The sequence below is a fragment of the Anoplolepis gracilipes genome, chromosome 14 (genome assembly GCF_047496725.1).
Source record: "Anoplolepis gracilipes chromosome 14, ASM4749672v1, whole genome shotgun sequence".
Lineage (NCBI taxonomy): Eukaryota > Metazoa > Arthropoda > Insecta > Hymenoptera > Formicidae > Anoplolepis > Anoplolepis gracilipes.
In genome coordinates this window covers 973,011-995,999 of record NC_132983.1, presented here as the reverse complement: position 1 = coordinate 995,999, position 22,989 = coordinate 973,011, and the positions used below count along the sequence as shown (strand labels likewise).

At 30.9% G+C, this 22,989-nt stretch overlaps 4 protein-coding genes across 6 annotated transcripts in view; 2 read left to right on the top strand and 2 right to left on the bottom strand.

Annotated features, from left to right (window-relative positions):
• Window positions 1-6,835, top strand: part of Gs2 (glutamine synthetase 2) — a 33,803-nt gene extending 26,968 nt beyond the window's left edge. For both annotated transcript variants that reach the window (XM_072905313.1, XM_072905314.1), the window contains exons 2-4: window positions 221-411; window positions 2,749-3,197; window positions 3,988-6,835. In XM_072905313.1, the coding sequence (XP_072761414.1) occupies window positions 228-411; window positions 2,749-3,197; window positions 3,988-4,464 (1,110 nt within the window). In that variant the 5' untranslated portion in view covers window positions 221-227 and the 3' untranslated portion in view covers window positions 4,465-6,835. The remainder of the gene's footprint in view (window positions 1-220; window positions 412-2,748; window positions 3,198-3,987) is intronic.
• Window positions 6,615-9,909, bottom strand: Surf1 (surfeit locus protein 1). Of its 2 annotated transcripts, none has more exons than XM_072905315.1 (5): window positions 9,546-9,909; window positions 9,050-9,171; window positions 8,785-8,982; window positions 8,539-8,706; window positions 6,615-8,410 (listed from the first exon to the last, which is right to left on the bottom strand). In XM_072905315.1, the coding sequence occupies exons 1-5, from the start codon at window positions 9,744-9,746 to the stop codon at window positions 8,197-8,199; spliced, it is 903 nt and encodes a 300-aa protein (XP_072761416.1). In that variant the 5' UTR covers window positions 9,747-9,909; the 3' UTR covers window positions 6,615-8,196. The 2 variants fall into 2 exon arrangements, with proteins under 2 accessions (XP_072761416.1, XP_072761417.1); XM_072905316.1 differs by having other exon boundaries at window positions 9,542-9,707.
• A 396-nt stretch (window positions 9,910-10,305) lies between these two features.
• On the top strand, window positions 10,306-12,203 carry Rpl14 (ribosomal protein L14). Its single transcript, XM_072905861.1, has 4 exons — window positions 10,306-10,421; window positions 10,981-11,082; window positions 11,484-11,678; window positions 12,006-12,203. The coding sequence occupies exons 1-4, from the start codon at window positions 10,419-10,421 to the stop codon at window positions 12,165-12,167; spliced, it is 462 nt and encodes a 153-aa protein (XP_072761962.1). The 5' UTR covers window positions 10,306-10,418; the 3' UTR covers window positions 12,168-12,203.
• Window positions 12,204-14,483: 2,280 nt separating this feature from the next.
• On the bottom strand, window positions 14,484-21,853 carry LOC140673294 (uncharacterized). Its single transcript, XM_072906179.1, is given in 6 exon segments — window positions 14,484-15,286; window positions 16,749-16,870; window positions 16,873-16,938; window positions 16,940-17,074; window positions 19,549-19,683; window positions 21,584-21,853. Coding segments are annotated over 6 exon segments (795 nt in total). The 5' UTR covers window positions 21,668-21,853; the 3' UTR covers window positions 14,484-15,033.
• Between the last annotated feature and the right edge of the window lie 1,136 nt (window positions 21,854-22,989).

Here is a 22,989-nt window from a genome sequence, read left to right as displayed (position 1 = left end):
ACGTTTATCTTATTGATATCGTATTGTATGAAGACATGAAATGAAATGTATCCGGTCATCGATGCGAGATAAATAAATTGAACTTTTGTGCTCTATAATTATTTTTTTTGTATACAATTAATATACCTCTCGTCCTTTCTCTCGAAAAAAAAAAAAAAAAAAAAAGATTATAATTTGTCATTTTATTTATTCTCATCACTCCCTTTTTTTTTTGTTACAGCATCACTATGTCGCGCAACGTGTTGAGAGACTCACCAAATGCGGCGTTAGACAAAACTCTGTTAAAAAAGTATTTGGACCTGCCGCAGCCCGAAAATACGATCCAAGCGAAGTACATTTGGATCGATGGTACTGATGAAGGATTACGTTGCAAGACCAGGACCCTAGATTTTGTACCGAAACATCCTTCCGGTGAGTGTAGAAAGACCGACAGACTCGTATCATCAATATAATATTTGTTAAATAAATAAATCGAACTTATAAAGAGAAAGGTAAAATTCCATTAAAAAAAAAAAAAAAAGTATATTTTCTTTTATACTCCATTCTTAGGTCTAATTTTCAATTTAAAAAAGAAATTTCGAAATAGCTACTCACTTTTGTAACGCATGATTTTTTTGTTGGAATTCGCATTGGAATGCAAAGGTGTCTTTTCAAAATAACATTAGCTAATTTCAATGACGGGAATACATTTGACAGGAACACTTTGATAAAGAAAATAGAAAGCGTACTTTAAAAGAGAAAGATATTGCATCTCAAGTAATAGAAACAGTAGTACATTTCTTTCGAACAGTCTTTCACGGGTTGCACACAATCAATGTGTCTCCATTGTTCATTTACATATTTCTATAAAACCTTGGACGCAGCAAACATAACAGCCCAATCTTTTAGTCGATCGTCCTTGCTACTCGTCATTAATCGCGCGTTTATCTTGATGCTCGAGCAATTTTATGACGTTTTATACGTTGAAGAACAACTTTGTAAAAATGACATGGAAATAATCAGGGAAAGTTGAGAAAGTTGCTTTACAAAAGTAACGAGTCGTTACAATTTTCATTACTTTTTTTTTAAACGCTATTATAAGGCCAAGTTACATATAAAATTTACAATAAATTTGATTAGATTAATTTTGTTTATATTATATTAAAATATAATAACAAATAACTGATATATCATTTTAAAACTAATATCACACTATTGATAAAATGTATAATATAATTTTGAATTTTAATATCTGTAATGATTAATATTTCAAAAATATTGCAAAGAAATATTTTTCTTTTAATATCTCTCAACTCTGTAAATGTAAATAAAATCTATATTTTTTTGGTTTTCTTTTTAATAGATCCAATAGCCAAAGTCACCTTTTTTACGTTTTTAATTATCAAAAAATTTAATGTTTTTTTAGGTTTTTTTACGTAGAAATCATGCCATGTAGGTTTGAAAAGTAACGATAAAATTAACTGAATTTATTGCTGAAAAATATTAAAAATATTAAAAATATTAAAAAATTATTTTTTCAAGTAAGATAAATTAGTTCAGCTTTGGAAATAATAATATGCATTCCGCAAATAAAACAAGACGGTAATAAATTTAAAAAAATATTGTTCGAATTTGTGACGTGTCATGAAGTCATATACATTTGTTAATCGAGCATATGCTTGAATACATGAACGTCCTCATAATTTATGAGCATCGACAACGAAAATTTAAGCCGCGCTATAATAGTTACGAAAAGTCATTTATCTCGATTTATTCACGATGAAGTAATGTTATCTAATCTGGTATAATACACATGTTACATAGAAAGATATAATAAAATATGGAAGCAATGAACTCTGCTTGTCAAGTGTTTGAGTAATTATCGTAGATTTACAAAGATCAACTACATAATTGTATATCAGAGTCCGGTTTCACAACTTTAACTAAAACTTAATCTTTGCATACTAATTTTTTTTATATTTTTAAAATATAAAAATATTCTTTTTAATTTATTAAAATTTACTTTCATTTTTATATTATTATTATCATTTATTTCGAGAATAGAATCGAGACCCATATGTGATAACTATTAAATTCCTTATTAATGGACTTCTTTTCAATAAAAGCGTAATAAAAGATTAAAAGCCATTAGCGAATTAAATGGAACAGCAATCGTGATGGATGAGAAAGTCAGGCTTGGGAAAAAATTTGGGATTTGAGTGTTTTATTAGAAAACTTTAACTTACAATTTTTCTATTTTAACTTAAAAGTTTTTGCTTCATCAAAGAAAGAGACTGAAGATTAAAATATTTGTATTAATTTCGTTCAAAAAATGATAACAACTTTTTATGAAATTCTGAAAAAATTTTAACCGAAGAAAATCGATTCGTAGTTTCATTAAGAGAAAAGTATTCCCTGGGAAAAAGCTCTATATATAAATAAATATATATAATTAATATAAATATAATTAATAACTCATATAATTAATATGTAATATTTTCACATATATGTTCTCTTTTTCTTACATAATCTCCGTCTATATATAAGAAAAAAATAAGAAGAATATAATTAAAAAAATAATTTTTTTACTAAAATTTAAAGAGTTGAGAAAAAACGGAGACAAAGATTTTACAAGAAAAAAAAAACACGTATAAATATTTTATATATAATTATATATATTTATATTTGACTATACAGTCTTTTTTCCAGTTCCCCATTATACAGCTCATTGATGATTTTTGATTAAATATAAGGTTCTTTTGATTTTAGAACTACCAATATGGACGTACGACGGTAGCTCGACATATCAGGCTGACGGCGCCAATAGTGATATATATCTTTACCCGGTGGCCATTTACAACGATCCTTTTCGTGGTGGTAAAAATAAGCTTGTACTTTGCGACACCTACAATAGCGACAAGACACCGACCATTTCGAACAAGCGATACATCGCGAACGAAGCGATGGAAGCTGTCAAGGATCAGGATCCTTGGTTCGGCATCGAGCAGGAGTACACCCTTCTCGACTTCGATGGCAGGCCGCTCGGTTGGCCCAAGAACGGCTTTCCAGGGCCGCAAGGTCCCTATTATTGCGGCGTTGGCGCCAATAAGGTAATTGGTCGCGAGATCGTCGAGGCTCACTATAGGGCCTGCCTCTACGCTGGTGTGAAGATCGCAGGGACCAATGCCGAGGTGATGCCCTCACAATGGGAATTCCAGGTAACTTATTGTATTCGAATCATCAATTGGTGTAATAGAAAGCAAGGAAGACCACATGGCATTCCAGCTTAATGACTACCCAGACACGATATTTATACGATAAATATTCATAAATATTTTTTTAGCGCCTTGATACACTGGAGATGAGATAGTATAATCAGGCTTTCAGATTTAATTGAAGATAAAAGACTATGCTCAGTTTCTTATTGAAGTTGGACCCGGTGGTGGTTCAACTGATTGTAGGACATCAAAAAAGAATTAAAAAGTTCCATAGACACAAGACTTTGAGTGCTAAAGTTGTCCAAACTCTGTTGTTCTCCATTGTAACCACCACTGATTCGATTTCTCTGCTTCCAGACTTCAATTGGACAATTAAAACCTTTTGTTTCGTACTTTGTGATACTTTCCTATCGATTGATATATGACTGTTCACTCGGGACTAAAACTGAGCATAGTCCTTTACGTAGTAGAAAAGAAAATTCAAAGCTTCCATCAAAATATCGTGCAAATTTATTTGAAATTTAAGACTCTGCAGCGAAAAGATCCCAACACACTCCTTATGGAAAATGACATTTGGTAGATTATTTTGTTTAAACTTTAGTATTTGTAGTTTATTTGACGCTGAAAAGTCTCAATGGCTACAACTTTCTCGAAACGAAATTCACCGGAAGCCATTTCCCATAAGGAGTACAGGGGGTCTTTCAACTTTCATTTATCATCTTTGGAAAGAAAATCTCTCTCCGTCTCTAGATTCTCAAGCTTAAGAATATTTTTTTTATTATGGATGCAGATTGGACCGTGCTCGGGCATTACTGCCGGGGATGACCTGTGGATCGCTCGATTCATTTTACACGGCGTTGCCGAGGAGTATGGCGTGATTGTCACTTTGGATCCTAAACCGGTGGACGGTTCCTGGAACGGTGCCGGTGCTCACACTAACTTCTCGACGAAGGCAATGCGAGGGGAAAACGGCATCGCCGAGATCGAGAAGGCGATCGACAAGCTCAGCAAGCAACACCTCAGACACATCCAGGCGTACGACCCGCGCGGAGGAAAGGACAACGAGCGCAGATTGACCGGAAAATGTGAGACCAGCAACATCCACGACTTCAGCGCCGGAGTAGCCAATCGTAACGTCAGCATTCGCATCCCCCGCGGGGTCGCCGAGGACAAAAAGGGATATCTGGAGGATAGGAGGCCCAGCAGCAACTGCGATCCCTATTCCGTCACCAACGCCCTGGTCCGCACCTGCGTGCTGAATGAATAATAGAGCCTGCAAGCCTGTGTGAGAGATCACACCGGACCGACACGCACACACCCGCATACACACACACCTGGAGCGTACAATTATTATTCGTAGAACTTAGGATCCTATTCTTATTGTTATCCTTGGAAGGGTAATCAATATTGAACTTTATCTGCTGGCAAAAAGGTAGCGAAACTCGAGCTCTTCGGATCCAGCATTCAAGTGTCGCTCAAAATACTTATCAACTTCAGGAAACAAGATTTTTGTTGCCGACAATCCAAGGCAAGATTACATCGATCAATATTATGGGATTAATTAAAACGTTTTAGTAATTCTCGGTTCTCTTTTATTGTTTATGTTATGAATAGGATATTATTGTCTAGAGAGTAAATCGCGTTAAATCAGTGGTCAATTTATTCACATTGTCCATGTAATTCGACCGTATTCATAGCCGGGATATAAATGTTAAGTAATGTTAAGACGAGCTTGTAACTGTAAATACGAAGCACACAAGTTGCTCTTATTGTGATAAAATTATTTCCTCACAGGAGCGTTTTTAACAGGCTTTTTATAATTGCCATTTTAGACGGCACAAGACAATATGAAATAAATTTATATTTGTCAGAAAAAAATAGAAGAAATTTATAAAATCAACTGTCCCTGTTTCTCTTACACATTATTCAAAAGTAATATAAGAAAAAAATAGAAGAAATTTATAAAATCAACTGTCTCTGTTTCTTTTACACGTTATTCAAAAGTAATGTAAGAACAAGTAAATAAATACGAGAGAAACTCGTGAGACATACTATTCGCTGAGTTCACCTTCTCGTTGTTCGCGTGCATGAAATTATTAGAGCATGCAATCAATTGTATAAACGAGAAGAAAAAGTTCACTTTTTAATAATTACAGGAAGGTTTGATCGTAACGTTTTGATATTAATTATTTTATTTTTTATAACATGTTTTGTAAGATTTAACCTTTTTATAATGTAAGCATAAACGGTGTTATTTATTATAGCTTCTGTTTTTAGATAAGAGAGTTTTGATTGTACTTGTGTGTGCACTAGTGCACTTTAAAGAGTCTGCATATAAATTCTGTAATAAAAAAACACGTACACACATATACACACACACATTATATATATATATATATATATATATATATATATATATATATATATATATATACATACAATTCTTTATATAAATAATTAAACTAACGAGAGATGCTCAAAACAATCATATATACGTACATTATTCTATTTGACATAATATATGATGAATATCTCATCAAGATGCTTATATTATGTTTTTATATGTAACTTGAAATATATATATAACTGTAATTACTATAATAAGTATTTTAAAAGTATAAAAAAGGTGTTCAAAAATATTTAAAAAGCATACAGCAAGTAGCTTATATGTCCAAATAAATGGATGACAGGGAGCAAGCAAACATAATCTGCGAAAAGCTCCTTTAGATAAGTCTTCACGCTCGTTCCTAAGCTCGGCTTAAGTCTTGACTACGAATACGGCCCGAAAGCGGAATTATTAAACTGATTCCGAGTTATTTCGTTCATCGATGTGAGAATCGTGTCCAGTAAGCAAACTGAACAACGTTGAAAATCAAACCGTCACAATGTCAGCTTCACTTATCTGACATATAAAGACCACGTGGAGAAACACACTGACCTGTTTGTTTTCAGTTTCGTTTCAAGTATCCAACTAAAAATCGTTCATTAGGTATGTATATTATTAGAGCGCATCTAAATCATAACGAGAGCCGAAAGATAGTAGCATCGGACCCAATACTGATAAGACACGCGTTTTTATACCACAAGGGTAGTAATCATAATCACATTCGAGAGAACAACAATACCTTCAAATGTGAATGAAGATGAAAACTTAGGATCGAGAAGGAGTAGTTTCCGAGAATTTTCGGGCTGTCAGATGAAAATCACAATCGATAATATATTAGTATAATTGCGAAAATATATAGAAATTTATATAAGGATGTGTGCGATAAGGGTGGAATCGATGGTGATAAGGGTGTGACGTTCGACCGATTCACAGCTTGCCTTCTTCGACGTACTCGTCAAATTGCGAGGACGTCGCACGAGCAGTATACTATGATACTTAGCCAGATATCTAGATAATTAGCGCAATTGAAATAGTTTAAAAAAATTTATTATTTCAATATATTTCATAAGTGTTTATGGCGAGAGGAAGAATAAGGTGTACATGCGGTGTCTTCGAAGAAAGGTGTGTTGATTTTGTTGCCAAAGCGAGAATTTTATCGGAGACATTGATTGATAATTAAATTTTAGAGAATTATAAGCGTATATATTATATATAGAATAATTGTTGAATAAAGAAATTTTATCTTTCCACATTTCTCGAAATTTATTAAATAAAATTTATGAATTAAAAAACTCCTCCAGTTATCGAACTACTATGATAACAGTCTATTTCTTCATTTTGTTGACATGTTATTTCATTCCTCCAGTTTTTAATTAAGATAGATTTAAAAAATATATATATAAAAAGATTACGAATATCTCTTCTCTTTAATTCTTTATAATTAAATGTCAAATATTTTACTTCATTATTAACTGATCGATATAATAAAGACCTAATATTAGAGAAAGATTAAATTCAATTGTAAGGAATGTAAGATTACTCTCGGGTGGATTTTTCGCTGAAAAAAAAAACTAATATCTTTGAAATTAGAATTTTTCACACCTTTTTTCCCGAAACATCTCGCACATAAATAATATATATGTCTTTTTTGCTAAGCCTTATGAACAAATGCGATATTTTTATCGATGAATTTGAATCCATTTAAGAGCATCCCATCGCGACAATAAAGTATATCCTGCTTTACAATCATAAAATGAAAAATATAATATAAATAAAAACGTAATGAATATAATTAATAATGGAATGAATATAAATAATAAAAATGTTATGGTGACTTTCTAGCAAAAGCTTTTCACGATTCAATGAAATATCAGTAAAATAAAAGATCATTTAAAAATTTTATTAAAAAAAAAATAATTTGTGAAACACGATGATTTAGATTTTTACACCAAATAGTTCTAAATATAAAGGTAGTTAGATATGTTTAATTTAATTAAAGTATTAAGAACAAAATATGTAAATTGTCTATTTGTAATTGTTATAAACAAGATTTTAAAAAATATGCGAATGATAACGAAATTAATTAATATAAAATTTAAGAGAACATTATCATATTATTAACGAGAGAAATATTTTATTATTTTTATTACAGCCCGACAATCCTAATCCCGCTTAACTCTTGCTTTTTAAAACAATTATTATTATCATTACTATCATTAATGTATACAAATTGTATATTCCCCATCAGATATAAAAACGAGATATAAAAAAAAATTGATTAAAATATCTGCTCTAATATAATAACTTACAATTATTATGTTTACAAAATAACCTAAAGAATTCTGTGAATTATGTTTCTCAGTTTTGATCCCGTTTGTTTCGCACAAATTTATAATTGCAAAGACAACATTGCTTTATCTTCTTCTTTTCGGATAAAAATATAAAAAAATTTTACGTAGAAGATATAAGATGGCAATTTAAAAAAGTAGCTAAATTAAAAGATAATATATATACATACATATTTTATATACTTTCTCTTTCTCTCCCTCTCTCATTTTACATGTGTTTTAGATAAATCCTTCTCTCTTTTTATCTCTAAGAAATGCGAGAAAACTATAGAAGAGGTAATTTTTGCACAAAATGTCGAAACCACATGTAGCTTGTGCTGGCACACAACCCATACCAAGTGATTATATAACTTAAATGTTCATTTCTTAAAGTTACTCTTGTTTGACCACCAATCGGACCTTTTGGTGCGCTATATTCAGACAATAGTTCTATATACACAGGTTCTGCTTCTGTTATCTTTGCCATTGCATTTAAATCCCTGGAATAAATAAAATAAAAATATTTAATGTTTCACTAGAGAAAATATTATTTCCTACAATCACCAAAAATTTCTCCAATTTTGTTACACATATAAATTAGATAAATATTATATTGCTATCTTTATACCTGTAATGCCATACTCCTCTTGCAGGAGCATTGTCAGGTACAAATGGAGGTCGTTTTTCAGTTTGTCTAATAACACCGACGATTTCCATAGAATCTGTAATCCTATCTTCTTTAAATGATGTACGATCACTTTTAGGTATCCATCCACGATTTACCATGATAGTCAAACTAAAATAATAATTAATTAATTCAATAGTCTAGATTAAAAAGATTTTTCAATTAATAATATAAGCAAAGCGCAATTACTCCCGATCTTCCAGTTTAAAAGGTGTAATCACATAATATCCTGTGCTCGACTTGCGAGAAATTATTCCGCCACCTTTTTCACTGATAGCCTCTCCATCTAGAATGAGACTTCTAGGCCCCATCAAAAATTCTTTTTCGTACAAAAACTTTCCCTTCATCTTCACACAATAATATTCCTTATTTTTCAGTTCATCTAAACTGGAAAAAATATACTCTTATAAAATGCCTGCAGTTAACAAACTTACAATATAAAACGTACTCTTACTCAGATGGAAAATCCATTGGTTTTGCAGAAATACGATGCTTTAAGTTTTCTATTAAATCCAGTTTCCATCGCCATCTCTTAATCTGCCATGTGCCAAGTGCAAAAGTAGCAATAGGTACACTCTGCATAAAGATTCAAAAATATGAAAATTAAAAATTACCAATAAAATATCAAAGAGAGAGTTTTTTAATTAAACAATATTATAAATTTCACTCTTTTTTATCTTTATTATATTTATAAGATTAATATATTACAATCTTATATGTAATTTATATTTATTTATTAAGTACAAAAAAATTATCCAATAAATTTTATGTCAAACTTTCGAAATTTTAATATTTCTCTTCGCACAGATTTATATCATATTAATAAGTTAATATTATAATATTTATTTTGTAAATTTTTATACACATTTCACAAACATGAATTCTATACATGCGTAAAATTGTCTAACAAATTATGTATGTGTAATAAATACGTGTGTAATATTACTTGCCAACAAGCAATAACCATATACTCCAATAGTTTCTTCCGTTTGTTTATATTTATTCATTTCAATAGCCTTGAATACGGTTTTTTTACTTTTATATCTTGCTTGCATATTTGCATTACTAAACAATAACACGCGCGCCTGTTTGTCGAGCGCGTATCTTGCAACTCTCGAATCTCCGAAAATTTTGACAGCTGTCAAATTCATATTTTTGTAATTGTGTCTAAATTCCAAAAAACGAAATCTTGTATCTCTAATTATAAATTACTACTGTCATTATTGCATAGTAAATTCCCGTCAAAGAACACAGGCCATGAAGTACTTATTTCATAACCAGCCAGAACAGAACAGCTGATTATTTACAAACCGCATTGCGCGGCCGCGCTTGCGCAATACAATTTCATAATCGCGTTCAACCACAGAACATATACTACTAATAGAATGGAAGCTCTGTATGTAAAATGTAAAGTCACTAGATTATAAATCTGATCAGCAGATCTAATCTCTCCGGCAGCGAATAATCACGTCATTGCATCGTCTCTGCCAATAAAAGACTCGAATTCATAGTAAAATAATCCGGGCGTTCAATCGAAAACGCTATTAAGGTGCCTTTTCACGCTGACGCTCGACGCTCATTTTCAGCGTCAAAAGACATCACGTGACCAAAAATAAAAATACCAATTCGTCAATTTTGATCACGTGACCTGTTTTGACGCCAAAAATGAGCGTCAAGCGTCAGCATGTAAAGGCACCTTTAGATTGTGTCGAAAAAAATCCCTATGAGTCCAAATTAGAGATTATTGCTCGCTAGAATTTGACAGTTGGTGACAGTGGTTTATCCGCTTTTCTCTTGCATGGTTCTTTCGTTTCCGGAAAATCATGGTAAGTGTACAGCTCGTTAGAATTCGGCGATATTATCATCATATAATATTAATAATGAACGAGTACACGAATCGCTTTATTCACGCTCTTTGTTTCTCTCGCTCGATCATATTTGTTATTCTCGAACGACGCAAGAATCTCGCGAAAGATTATCGCGAAACTTAACCTCTCGTCACACGAGCTTATTAATCACATGTGGCGTGTCCTCCGAAATTCTAGATGCATATGTACGCGATTTATCATATTCGTCGTTTATTATATGCGAAATAAATATTTGTATTTTATACAGCTTGGAAAATGTTTTACAGCAAGTTCTTAATTTTTTTATTTTTTAAATCAGATTAAAAATTGTCAATATATATCTCTTCAATGAGATTTTTTTTCCTAGTTTATATATATATATATATATATCGAATTTTTTTATATATTTTCTTTTATAATTAATGCTTACGTTGTAAAAATTTTAATTTTATACTAGAACTTATCTATAAAGTTTAAGATTCATATAGATTATATGAGCCATTACTAATACTAATATAATGTTCTCTTTTATTAATAGCCGTTTCAAAGATTTGTGCAGTCAGGCCGTGTGGCCTATGTGAGCGATGGACCTTACCAGGGCAAACTGGTCACCATTGTTGACATTATCGATCAGAATCGGGTAAGAATGATATTCCTCTTCATTAAATTTGTGTTTAAGTTTTTCAGAATGAAGAACTATAATATAAAATTATTCGATTCTATTAAAATTTTAACAATAGAATATCTTGAAGGCTTTAATCAATTTAGGAAATATTTAAAATTTATTGGTAACTTTTCTACATGATCATTTTACACCTACAGATGTCAAGGAATATATATAAATTATTATAGATTTTTTTAAAAAGTTTAAGACAGCATTGTGATCTACAAAAATTAATTTATACTTAAATGATGAACCAGTAATATGATAGGAAATGCCGACTGATCTTAGTGATGCCAATTTATTTCTGATGATACAAATATTGCAATTTTATAATAGTTTTATTAGAATTCAGTACTTAATTTTTTATTTCTTTTTAGGTTCTGGTGGATGGCCCATCGACAGCTGTACCTCGTTGTGAGATGAGACTTAATGAGCTTCATTTAACGAAATTCCGTTTACGTTTCCCATTTACTGGATCCACTCGTGTCGTGCGTAAAGTATGGGAGGCGGCTAATATCAATGAACTCTGGAAACAGACAATGTGGGCCAGAAAAGTTGAAGCTAAGAAGAAGGTAATTTTTAAAAATTCGTCAATTTTATCACCAATTAATAAATGTTAAATAATAATTATTACATTTATATTTAATTTTAAAAATGCTGTTCTTATATAACTTTATACCTTTTAAAAAAGAAGAATAATTAAGCAGGTTTTTTATCTCATATTAGAGTTCTACAAAATAATTTAAATGTGTAAATTAAAGCATGATGAACCAATACTATTGATAGGAATTGCCGCCTGACTTGACTGATGATTTTGTTAGTTCTGACGACATAGTTACAATTTTGATAATAAAATAGACTGGCATATCCCATATTAAATGAAGAAATCTTTGTTTCAGCGTGCGGCACTGTGCGATTTCGATCGTTTCAAGCTGCGTAAAGCAAGACAGATCAGAAATAAATTGCGAACGGACGCGTTTTACAGATTAAAAAAGAAAACCAAAAAGACTAAAACTGGCGCTGCAGTGAAGAAGAGCACGAAAAAAGCTGAGAAAAAGTAATAACATTCTGAATTAAATACAAAATTATTTTACAAAGGTCTTGTTATTTATGATATACCTTTCATACATAATTAGAATTTTTTGACTTAATTATAGAACTTGAATGAGAAATAGTAGTAGAGAGTAATTACAATTGTTCACTTCATTTTTCATTCAGTAAATTCTACTATAACTAAACAAGTAGACAACATATTTTCCATTATAATATTTCACAACAAATTTGTTACAATTACATAATTTTTTACATTCTAACATAATTATTGATTACTTTTATTTAGTTTCTTTAAAAAATTAATTGCATATTTAAATGTTACTATATATTATAATAATCTATATGTAGAGAGAAATAAGAAATAATTGGATCGTATGTAAAATTATTTATTTAGATAAGATACTGAAAAAGAAATTTATTATTTAAGCATATCAAAGATAAAAAATTTTGATAAGTTTAGAAATGGTTATCTTAAAGAAAAATCTAAGCAAATGACGAACTGTATTCTTCATTTAATTTCTTCTGTTCATTATTTTCGATATTTTAGATATTCAATCCAAGATATAACTTAAAATATTTTTATTTTAAACGCAATTATAATTTTGATAAATTAATAGGAAAGATATAGAACAAATAGAAAACATATATTTAGCGATTAATATTTATTTCTAAAACAAATATATATTCTAAATATTTGAGTTTGTTGCGTTATATTTTTATTTATTCATTTATTTATATATAAATTATAATTTTATATATTTACGTTAAATCTATATATACAGTGTTAACATTTCGCGTTTCCTTATGAAAAACTACTAGTATAACAACTAAAAGAGAAGAAATCCTGTAAAAGAAAATTATTTTCCCTCTCTCAGTCACTGTATCACACATACATGAATTGAAAGCTGTGCGAATGCATTTTAAATTGATTTGAATAAATAATATTTATAATCATATGTGCAAAAAATTGAGTACGTTATATAACGATGGATCGATATACGATTGTATTTTCATAAGAATACAACTCTATTTGCTTTTTGCGAGCCGGAAATAATTGAAGCATATAATTAATAATATTAATTCTGCAAAAATGAAAAGACACCCTTCTTATATTTATTATAGGAAAATTGGATATATAAGTGCAACCGGACACCATTAACGCACCCGACTGTACAAACTGTTTATGCTTTGATATTTTACATCGTATAGTCTAAAAAAAAATCCGTTCTCTGACACAATTAATAGAGAGCTATTCCCTCGATTAATCGTTATCGACAGAACTATTTTATTAATATACAGAAATGCGTTTCAGCATTTCGCTCGTCTCACCCTTGAAAATTTTTACAGATAAAAATTGCGTGCACGCGCAAAAAATGACGATGCATATTGTAAAGTGTCAAATTTAATTTTTTCACTTATTATAATTTATTCGAGTACAGTTACACAATCTATGAAACTGTAGCCGGATAAAAGATTATTTTATCATTTTTAGTTAAGTTTTAAGCCTTTCAGTTCCCTTTGATATAAGAAATACATATTAAACTTTGTACAAGAAATTACACTAACTTTTTTCTACAATAATATATATATTATATTAATAAATAGTAATAAGAATGTTATAATTGTCAAATAACAGATTTATATATAAAACTTCAGAATTGTAATAATGAAAAAAATTAACGTATTCCCATTACTTTTTTTACATGAAAATTTTCAATTACAAATACTGTCAGATTGGATATCTTGAAAGATATTTAGCGTCTAATTATTGTTATAAAATATTGTTTTAAAAATACTATTCATTCTCGATCACATGGCGATCTCTAATCACTGCACATTCTAATGTTACAACCATACGTCCCTATAAATTACACTCGCTCAATATAATACAAATAATAAGTCTATAACAATAAAAAAAAAATATATATATATATACATATACAGAGGATTTGTCCGTACACGTCCAAGCAAATATTTTGCAATTGGTTGAAGTTACGAGAAAATTTCATCAGAGAAATGCACAGACACCCTATATATAACGATAAAGAGTATCATAATATGTTGCGATCAGATCAATTTTCTTTCCAATTCAATCATTCGATATTTTTTTTCTTTAGCTCGATCTTAGATATTGATATACCTAATCTAGAAATTTGTTGATTATTTGATTAATTTTGTTTTTGAGAAAAGAGATTTGATTGCTTTGAAAGCGATTAAATTCAATTTATCATGAACATATGTTTGACCAAAAATTGGTTTTGAATCTGATTAATGTAAATAATACAATAATTAATATATAAATAATATAAAGTACATCCCTTTTTTTACGCTATTTTGACTTTAAAGCACAAGATTCTTTGCTCTGATTAATTAATCAAACACTTACTCCAAGTATTTTATTGATTAATCCCCTGATAACTCAAGACGAAGTTTATGACGTCATTAATCGCACTCAGAGCGATCAAGTTTGCTACACTCAAAAATGCTATATTTCTATAATTCTTAATTGCGTGAATTTATTACACGTATTAGAATAACATTAAAATTAAGTTACAATCACACTGAAGAATAGAAAGAAATTCCAGAAAACCGGATAAAAAAAATAAAGAAATGATAAAAAAGAAGAAATCTTAATATTTTAATATATCTTCACTCTTGGAAGAAATGATGAAAAAGAAGAAATCTTAATATTTTAATATGTCTTCACTCTTTTCATCTCACCTTTGGAAACCGATGAAGATCAGCGCTTTCCAAAATGTACGTCAAATATAATACACACCATAATATACACTCGGGGGTTGGGGGAAGGAGGGGGATTAAAGGATTTCAAAGGATTAAAAGTCTTCGCCGATCGTTCGATTAATCTGCCCGCTCTCAGTTGTTCTTGCTGCTGTTCAGAGTGACGTCCAAAGGCTCGTCCATGTCTTGCTGAGGACCAGTCGCCGAATGATGATGATGAAACAGGGTGGCGACCTGCCTGGAGGACGCGTGATGATGGCCCTTGAGGGTGAGATCCATCTCGGCCTCCTGCGGCCGTTCCCTCGTCGCCAGGATGTCGATGTGTTCCACGGGACTCGTGCATCGGCACTTGATCCTATCGGGCGATTTGTCGCAAGGTATCGAGTATCTGCGAAACAGCTAGTGTTAGTCTGCTTACGTAATCTCGAAGTCGTCCAGACGAAGATAAGATAATGAAGATATAAATGTGTAAGATGAAGATGGCTCTGTTTTGAATTTATCCAGGTGAAAGATGAAATTATAAAACGTTTCATTTAAATAGAACGTTTTTTAAATGAAAAATGAAAGGATAAACATCAATATTTTCAATCCAGTCTCTCTTTTTTGCAGGAGAAAGGAACTGTTAACAGTTATTTTTGCAATCATATATCATTTTAGAGTGAAGCAGTTTGATCTTTGGAAGCCCATTTAGGTACCATAAACACATATGTTCGACTAGAAATATGAATCTGATTTTAATATAAATAATACATTAATAATATAATATGAAGTATATCCTGTTTGACGTTATTTTGACTTTAAAGCACAAGATTCTTGGGCCTGATTAATCAATCAAATGATTTACTCGAAGTATTTCATTGATTGATCTAATAATCTAAGTATCCCTAATAATCCGAGATGGAGTTTATGATGTCATTAATCGCTCTCAGGGGAATCAAACTTGCCTCACGCAATTATTAAGAATTAAGGAACTGGGGACGAATTAGTTACGTCAAAATTAATAAATCTAATACATTTCGAGAGTAATGAATTTGATTACAAAGCACTTTATTTAGTCTTTTAAAATATAAAATTAATAATTAATTTTATATTAATTATTATAATAATTATTTTTATATTAATTAATTTGTAAGTTAAAGTAAAAATTTGCATGGTAGAATTTTTATTATTATGAATTTTTGTGTCACTGTAAAAAGTTAGTTTGATACAGATAAGATAATATTTACGATTTTGAGATTAAATTACATTCTATAGGGCAAACCTTTTATTTTAACTTAGGAATTAATTTTATATTTTAAATTCAAATAGCATACAATATTTATGATAAATATTCATTTTTACTATTGATTTTTTTGAAATATTATATAAATATTTTGTATACATTTTTTTTAAATCATAAAACCTGTATTCAATATATATTATTAAAATATAGATTAAATATTTTATATAAGATTTATGATAGAAAAATAAATATTTGCAGTAATATTTTGTAAAAATTTCTCAAATATTCGCTGAGATATTTAGGACAAATTTTTATAATTTGTTAAATTTAAGATTATAAAACTATTTAAAATATTTTGAAAAATATTTATTATTATATATAAAATATTCAAATAATTATTATAAATATTTCGTAAATATTTTATAAATATTGTGTGCTGTGTCTGGGACAGGCTTTGTGCATTATGTCAAATTCATGAATCTTCAAATAATTAATACAACTTTTGACGAAGCTGATCCATATGTATAATAATAATTCCTCCTCAAATTACAAGTGCGTATTATAAATTAATCATTTTATACATATAAAAAATAGTATATATTTTTTTTTCAATTTTCGAAACGCTTACCCGGGTGGCGGTGGGGGTAGGATCCTGAAGTCCCTGCAGATCGACACGGAACCACCGGTCTCGCCGACGAGCTTATCGCTCGCGGTCGGCGAGCCCGTGAGAGCCGACGAGGACGACGGCGAAGTGGAGGAGGAGGCGTCGGTGGTGGTGGTGGTGGTGGTGCTGGTCCTTTCGGTGGTGAGACCGCTGGGACTCACCGGGGGTGGTCGGCCAAGTAACAAGGGTGTCGCGCTCCCTAAACCCAAGCATCGCATTCTCCACGCGTCCTGCAGCAATTGTAACCGAGCTTGCTTCCTCCACTTTGCCCGTCTGTTTTGAAACCATACCTGCGGAGTAACCACTCGTCTGACGTTGATCGTCGTCCCCCCCCCCCATTCACCCCCCTTTGAAATGAACAGCGATCCCAGGTAAAAGAGAAAGTCACAATAATGTCAAAATGACAAAAAAATGATAGAAAAGTGAATTTTTGTAGTCATATTCTCGTCAGTTTGACGTTATTTGACGTTACTTTGATATCGTGACTTTCTGTTCCACTTGAGATATGATACTCTACAATTCTGAATGCATATATTATCGATACATTATGTATTTTTCATTTAATCTTAATTCGAATATTCTAATAATATTATTTTTGAAAATAATATTTGATTTGGATATCATTTAATTATTTTATACAATTATTATTACTTATTTTATTATTAATATAATATTCTAATATAATTTAATATTAAATATAATAATATAATATTATATTATATAATAGATTATTACTTAATATTAAATGAAAAAATATAATTTAATATAATATTATATATTACATTATATAGATTATTATTTAATATATTTGATCCAAATAAGAAATTCAAGAACAAGAATGAATTATTTTGCAAGGGAAATGCGGTTTTTAAATGATTTCAATTAATAAAAGAACGCGCTCTTGTATAATTTATTAAAAACAAAAGTAAGAATTCATTTATAAAATATCTGTTGAAAAATAATGTTAATGTAGTCTGCACGGGACAAAATTACCCTCGCATATCGATTTAATCCGTCGCAGGGATTCTACGCTGCAAAACCACCGCCAATTTACTAAAGATCCCGTACAGTTGACCCTTTACGCACTCCGACGAGATTCGCGGCTGACGTGATTCGAAAGCATTAATCGAATTTACTTGATGAACTTCCGAGTCAGTCTCTCTCTCTCTCTGTCTCTCTCTCTCTCCTTTCACGCAGATTTGCCCGGTCATTTCATCAACGTTCGCCTAATCGTTTTCGCACAATAGTTTCCGCGCGTAATAGCCGCTATCCTACCAGCCAGATGTACACGCGGCCTTTGTGATACGATCGCGGATCGACGAGTTTTGTTCGTATCCTGATATCAATTAATGAATCGAAACATCTGCGCAGCTGACTTGACGACGATCATCGAGAGCCGTCCGTTTTGATTTCTGTTATTGTACGGGGAACCAAAAATTAATTGATCGAAAAAATTTCGTATCGTATTATATTGATCAAATGTCACTAATTAATTAAATATTCGGGACTTTAATAGAAACGAAGTGTTGTTGTAGTATCGTAAAATTTAATTATTTAATAATGACTTTAATTGTCTATTAAACAATACCATCCGCTTGTTGTATAATCAAATTACAGCGGAATATATTTTTAAATAAAAATAGCCAGAAAAAAACTGCTTTTCCTTTCGAACATTTAAATCAATTAAACATGATCCATTTGTTATATAATCAGATTATTATTATTGGAATTATTATTATTATTTTTTAAAAATAAAAACAGGCTCACTTTTTTTTTAAAAAATACAAAAAGTTTCGAGATGTGTTACGTAACAATATCGTTTTGACATTTTGAGATATATGAGTACAAATAATCAGACGAAAAATTAAAAAAAAAATTGTAAAGTAATAAAAAAATTTATAGAACAAGAATCATTTATACATTTCTAATTTTGTCTGTAATTAAATCAAAAAATATGTATATTCGACACTGTACGTATTTACGTTTGATATTTTATTATAAATATATTGCATTTTCCTAATATTGTATATGTAAATATCAGCGGTCAATGGAGGAAAACTAGATGCACCGAAATAAATTGCGACCATTAATCAAAGTTTAGCGGATTCGGAAAGCGAAAATAAACCGCGCGTGTTTTCCGCGAAGCAGTTTATTTGAGCTTTAATTAATGAACGGTTTTAGGGAATGAAGTAATCTGTTGGAAGCTTGTATTTCGCAGATTTTGAGGTGAATTTGTAAGTTTTCTTAACCCTTTGGATGCCTGTGTGTATGTGTGTACGTGTATGGGACGGCAAAAGCGAGCATTAGCTTTTATCTCGGATAGTTTCTCAAATAAAAAAGTTGTTTGCCTCTTTCTATCAAGCTACTAAAATTAAAATGTCTAAATTCATTGCAAATGACATAGATTAAATTTATTGTAAATGACATGAATTAAAATTTTCGATTGATTTATAAATCGCTTCTTCTAAAAAAAAAAATGTTCTACAAATTTGAAAATCATCTTTATATTTTATATCAATATTTTTTGAATTAAAATTCAAATTTTTCACTATATTTACATTTGCGAATTTTTACTTTTCTACTTCACGTTTTTTTAAATAATCCTTCAATTTATTAATTAATTAGGCATTTTTAATTGCACTTATATATTAATTATATTGCTGAATAAACTCGAAAAAAAATGAAAGAGCATTATTATATAGATAGAAGAACTAATTATAATTATAAGATTAAAATCAACGAAGTAATCGCAAGGTGAAGTCACCTGAACACGTGCTTCCGACAGCGATATTCGAAGTGCGACTTCCTCTCTAAGGAAAACGTCGGGATAATGAGTTTTCTGGAAGAGAGATTCCAATTCCTGAAGCTGTTGAGGTGTAAACGTTGTCCGATTACGTCTCTGCTTGAAAAAAATTACAAGATTTTAAGTTTAAGAAATATGTCGCCATTTTTACATATAATATTTTGTTGAAATATGTATTAACGATTTTTAATCACGCAGCGTGTGATAACACGCTAATCATCGATGTCATAATTGATATTATAACGTTTATAACATATTTGTTGCAAAAAATATTAATATGTATAAATATGTATTTCATTTTTTCAAAATTTTTTAAAACCACGCAAAAATTATTGTTTTAATTATATTTTCTAATTCTTTTCTAAAATATATATATATATATATATATCAATTCTTATTCTATATGTAAATAAGAAGAATTGAGAAATAATTAGAAAAATAATTTTTATGTCGTTTTTTTTAGAAAAATTTGAAGAAGTAGGAAAAAATTACTTATTTGTATCATATACAAATTTGTGATACAAAGTATATGATATAAATGGGTAATTTTTTTCTCATTTCTTTAAAATTTTCTAAAAAACGATATTGAAATTATTTTTCAAAAGAGTAATTTTTTTTTACTTCTACAAAAATTTTACTTTAATTTTTTTAAAAAAAAAGACGTAAAAATTACATTTCTTGATATTTTTCAATTATTCTTCTTATATTATTTCTCCTGTACACACACATACGAACGGAGATTATACAAAAAAAAAACAAGTTAATATATTTTACATATAACTATATACAGGGTGTCCGGTAATTGGTCAAAACTGCTAATGGCAGATTCTTGAGATCATTCGGAGACGATTTTTCCTCGGCGAAAATGTCGAGGTATCAATAATTTCCGAATTATAAGCGATTGAAAAAAAGGCGCTTTTCGCAAACCAAACTTTTTGAAGTTAAAAAATTACCGAAACTACATTCTTCAGTTAATTTCAGATAGAGTTTACTGCAGTAAAATTTTAATTTAAGGTTTAATTACACAGATATATAATGATAAAAATTGGAAGCTTGCAAAAAATAATGACGTCTCTCGATATTTTCGCTGAGGAAAAATCGACTTCAAATGATCTCAAGAATCTGCTATTAATCTAACAGGTTTTTCACCAATTACCGGACACCCTGTATATATTTATATTTGATTAGACATTGACTTTTTTCCGTGGAATATTTATTTGTTATAAAATCATAAATATATTTATTTTATTTATCCAAGCCATCTTTGTTCTATGAATATCATTACTTTATTATCGCTAGATATTTAATTTCACGCACGCGATTACCAGAATTGTTCGAATTATTTTCGCGAGCTTTGTCTTCTACTTTTCCCATTTTAATATCCGTAGATATTTCATCTAAATCTCATGTCATATAAAAAAAAATTTCCAAAATAAAATGATTGAGAAAATCCACAACAAATACAAAGTATTGCAGTTTTGAGTACTCGAAAAACAAACGGATATTTCACGGAATCAACGGCCCTAACAGCACACATGTTCAAAGGATGATTTATAAGAAATCCATAGAAAGTTATGACATATTTTAATATCCTGTGAATCTCTTATAAACATCTTTTGAACATATGTGCTGGTAGGGGGAGGGGGGGGTACCAAATTCCTAATTTCGACGACAATCGGCTGGCTTTCAAGCCCACTTATTTATGTCTCTTACACAAATACACTTTTTGCTTTCTGATATGTATTTTATATAAAAGTTTTATGACAAGAATCTCTATTTAAGCACATTAATAAAATTTGAAAATATTTAATTACTATATATAAATTTTTTGAAAAGGATTATTTTTTCAAAATTTTATTAATGTGATTAGATAGAAGTATTCTTACCATGAAACTTTTATATAAAATATCTTTTGGTATCTCAAATTATTATATCAAGGAAAGCAAAAAGACTTTAATCTCGACAGCGATAAAATAGGAAATTAAGGGAAACGTACACTGACCTGACGACGACGGCCGAACATGTACTCGGTCAGCAGATCAGCCTGGGGTCCAAGGGGTGACAGATACGGGCCCGCCATGGCGGGCGCGACCGCGGGGTGCCCTCCCTATATTTAATCTCTTCGATCGCGCTCTTGATCGCTCTCGCGATCGAGGACGAGGTCGAAGAAGGACTTGTTCTCCCGAGAAAGGCTCCTCTCCGAGAGAGAGAGATCCCTCACTATCGCCGCGAAAGGACGATAACGAGCCGCTCGTCCGGCGCGAACATGGCGTGAGCACTGGAGGAGAGTCCGTCGCGCTCGTCGTCAGGAGGGTGAGCGAGGGTAGCGTTTGGTAGCGAGAGGGGTAGGCCACCCTTCGGCTCTCGCGAGGCCCCCCCCTGGAGGGCTAGCGCGATGGCGCCGCCATTGGCCGGCGCGGCTCCGGGGGCGGTTCCGCCCCGCGTTAAGAATCGCGCACACCCCCTCCGCGAGGGGGTGAGAGAGAGATTTGCGCGCACAGAGAGAGCGGCTACGTTGAAAATCCGCTAAATCGCGGTCTGCACACCCTTCTCCTCCTTCTCCTCCTCCCTCTTTTCTCTCCGCGTATATTTTATCCTTTTCACCCCCGCTGTCTTCCGCCCCCTACGTCCGTCTCCTTTCCCTCGCTTTTGCTCTTTCTTCGTCATTCTTCGCCCGCGTTCCGTTCGCGCTTTACTTACGTTTCTCCCCGTTTTGTACCCCTTTTCTTTTTACCAACGTGTGTGTTTTCTTTTTTCTTTTTTTTTTTTTTTTTTTTTTTTTTTTATTTCTCGTCTTCTTCTTTCTCGCGGAAATAAGCTCGATCGCTCAGCAAGAGGCGGTTTTCTTTGACTTCCTCCAGGGATAAAACTTTGAAAACGTATCGGGACTGCAGGTGGTGGCACCGTGGACCTTAAACGTAAGTATAAATTCAAATATGGAGAATTTTCTCTATATTTTTGGAAAATTTGCCCAAATCAAGAGACTGAAACAAACTCTTGTAAATTTCTTCTTAGCTGCATATTTGTCGGCTTCTTCTTTTAGCTCTCTCAATCGCTTGAAAAATAATTTAGAAACGAAAGTTTTATGTCTCTTATACAAACACACTTTTTGCTTTCTGATTTATTGTATAAAAGTTTTACGACAAAAATCTCTATTTAAGCACATTAATAAAAATTTAAAATATTTAATTAATAAATATTAATAGTATTAAATAATTATTGTTGAAAAAAAAATTGAAAATTGAAAAATTATTTTTCAAAATTTTATTAGTGTGCTTAAATATAGAAGTATTTTTACCATGAAAATTTTATATAAAATATTTTTTGATATCTCAAATTATTATATCAAGAAAAGCAAAAAGCTATTTTATATGTGTATAAGGGGGATAGTTTCACTCCCCT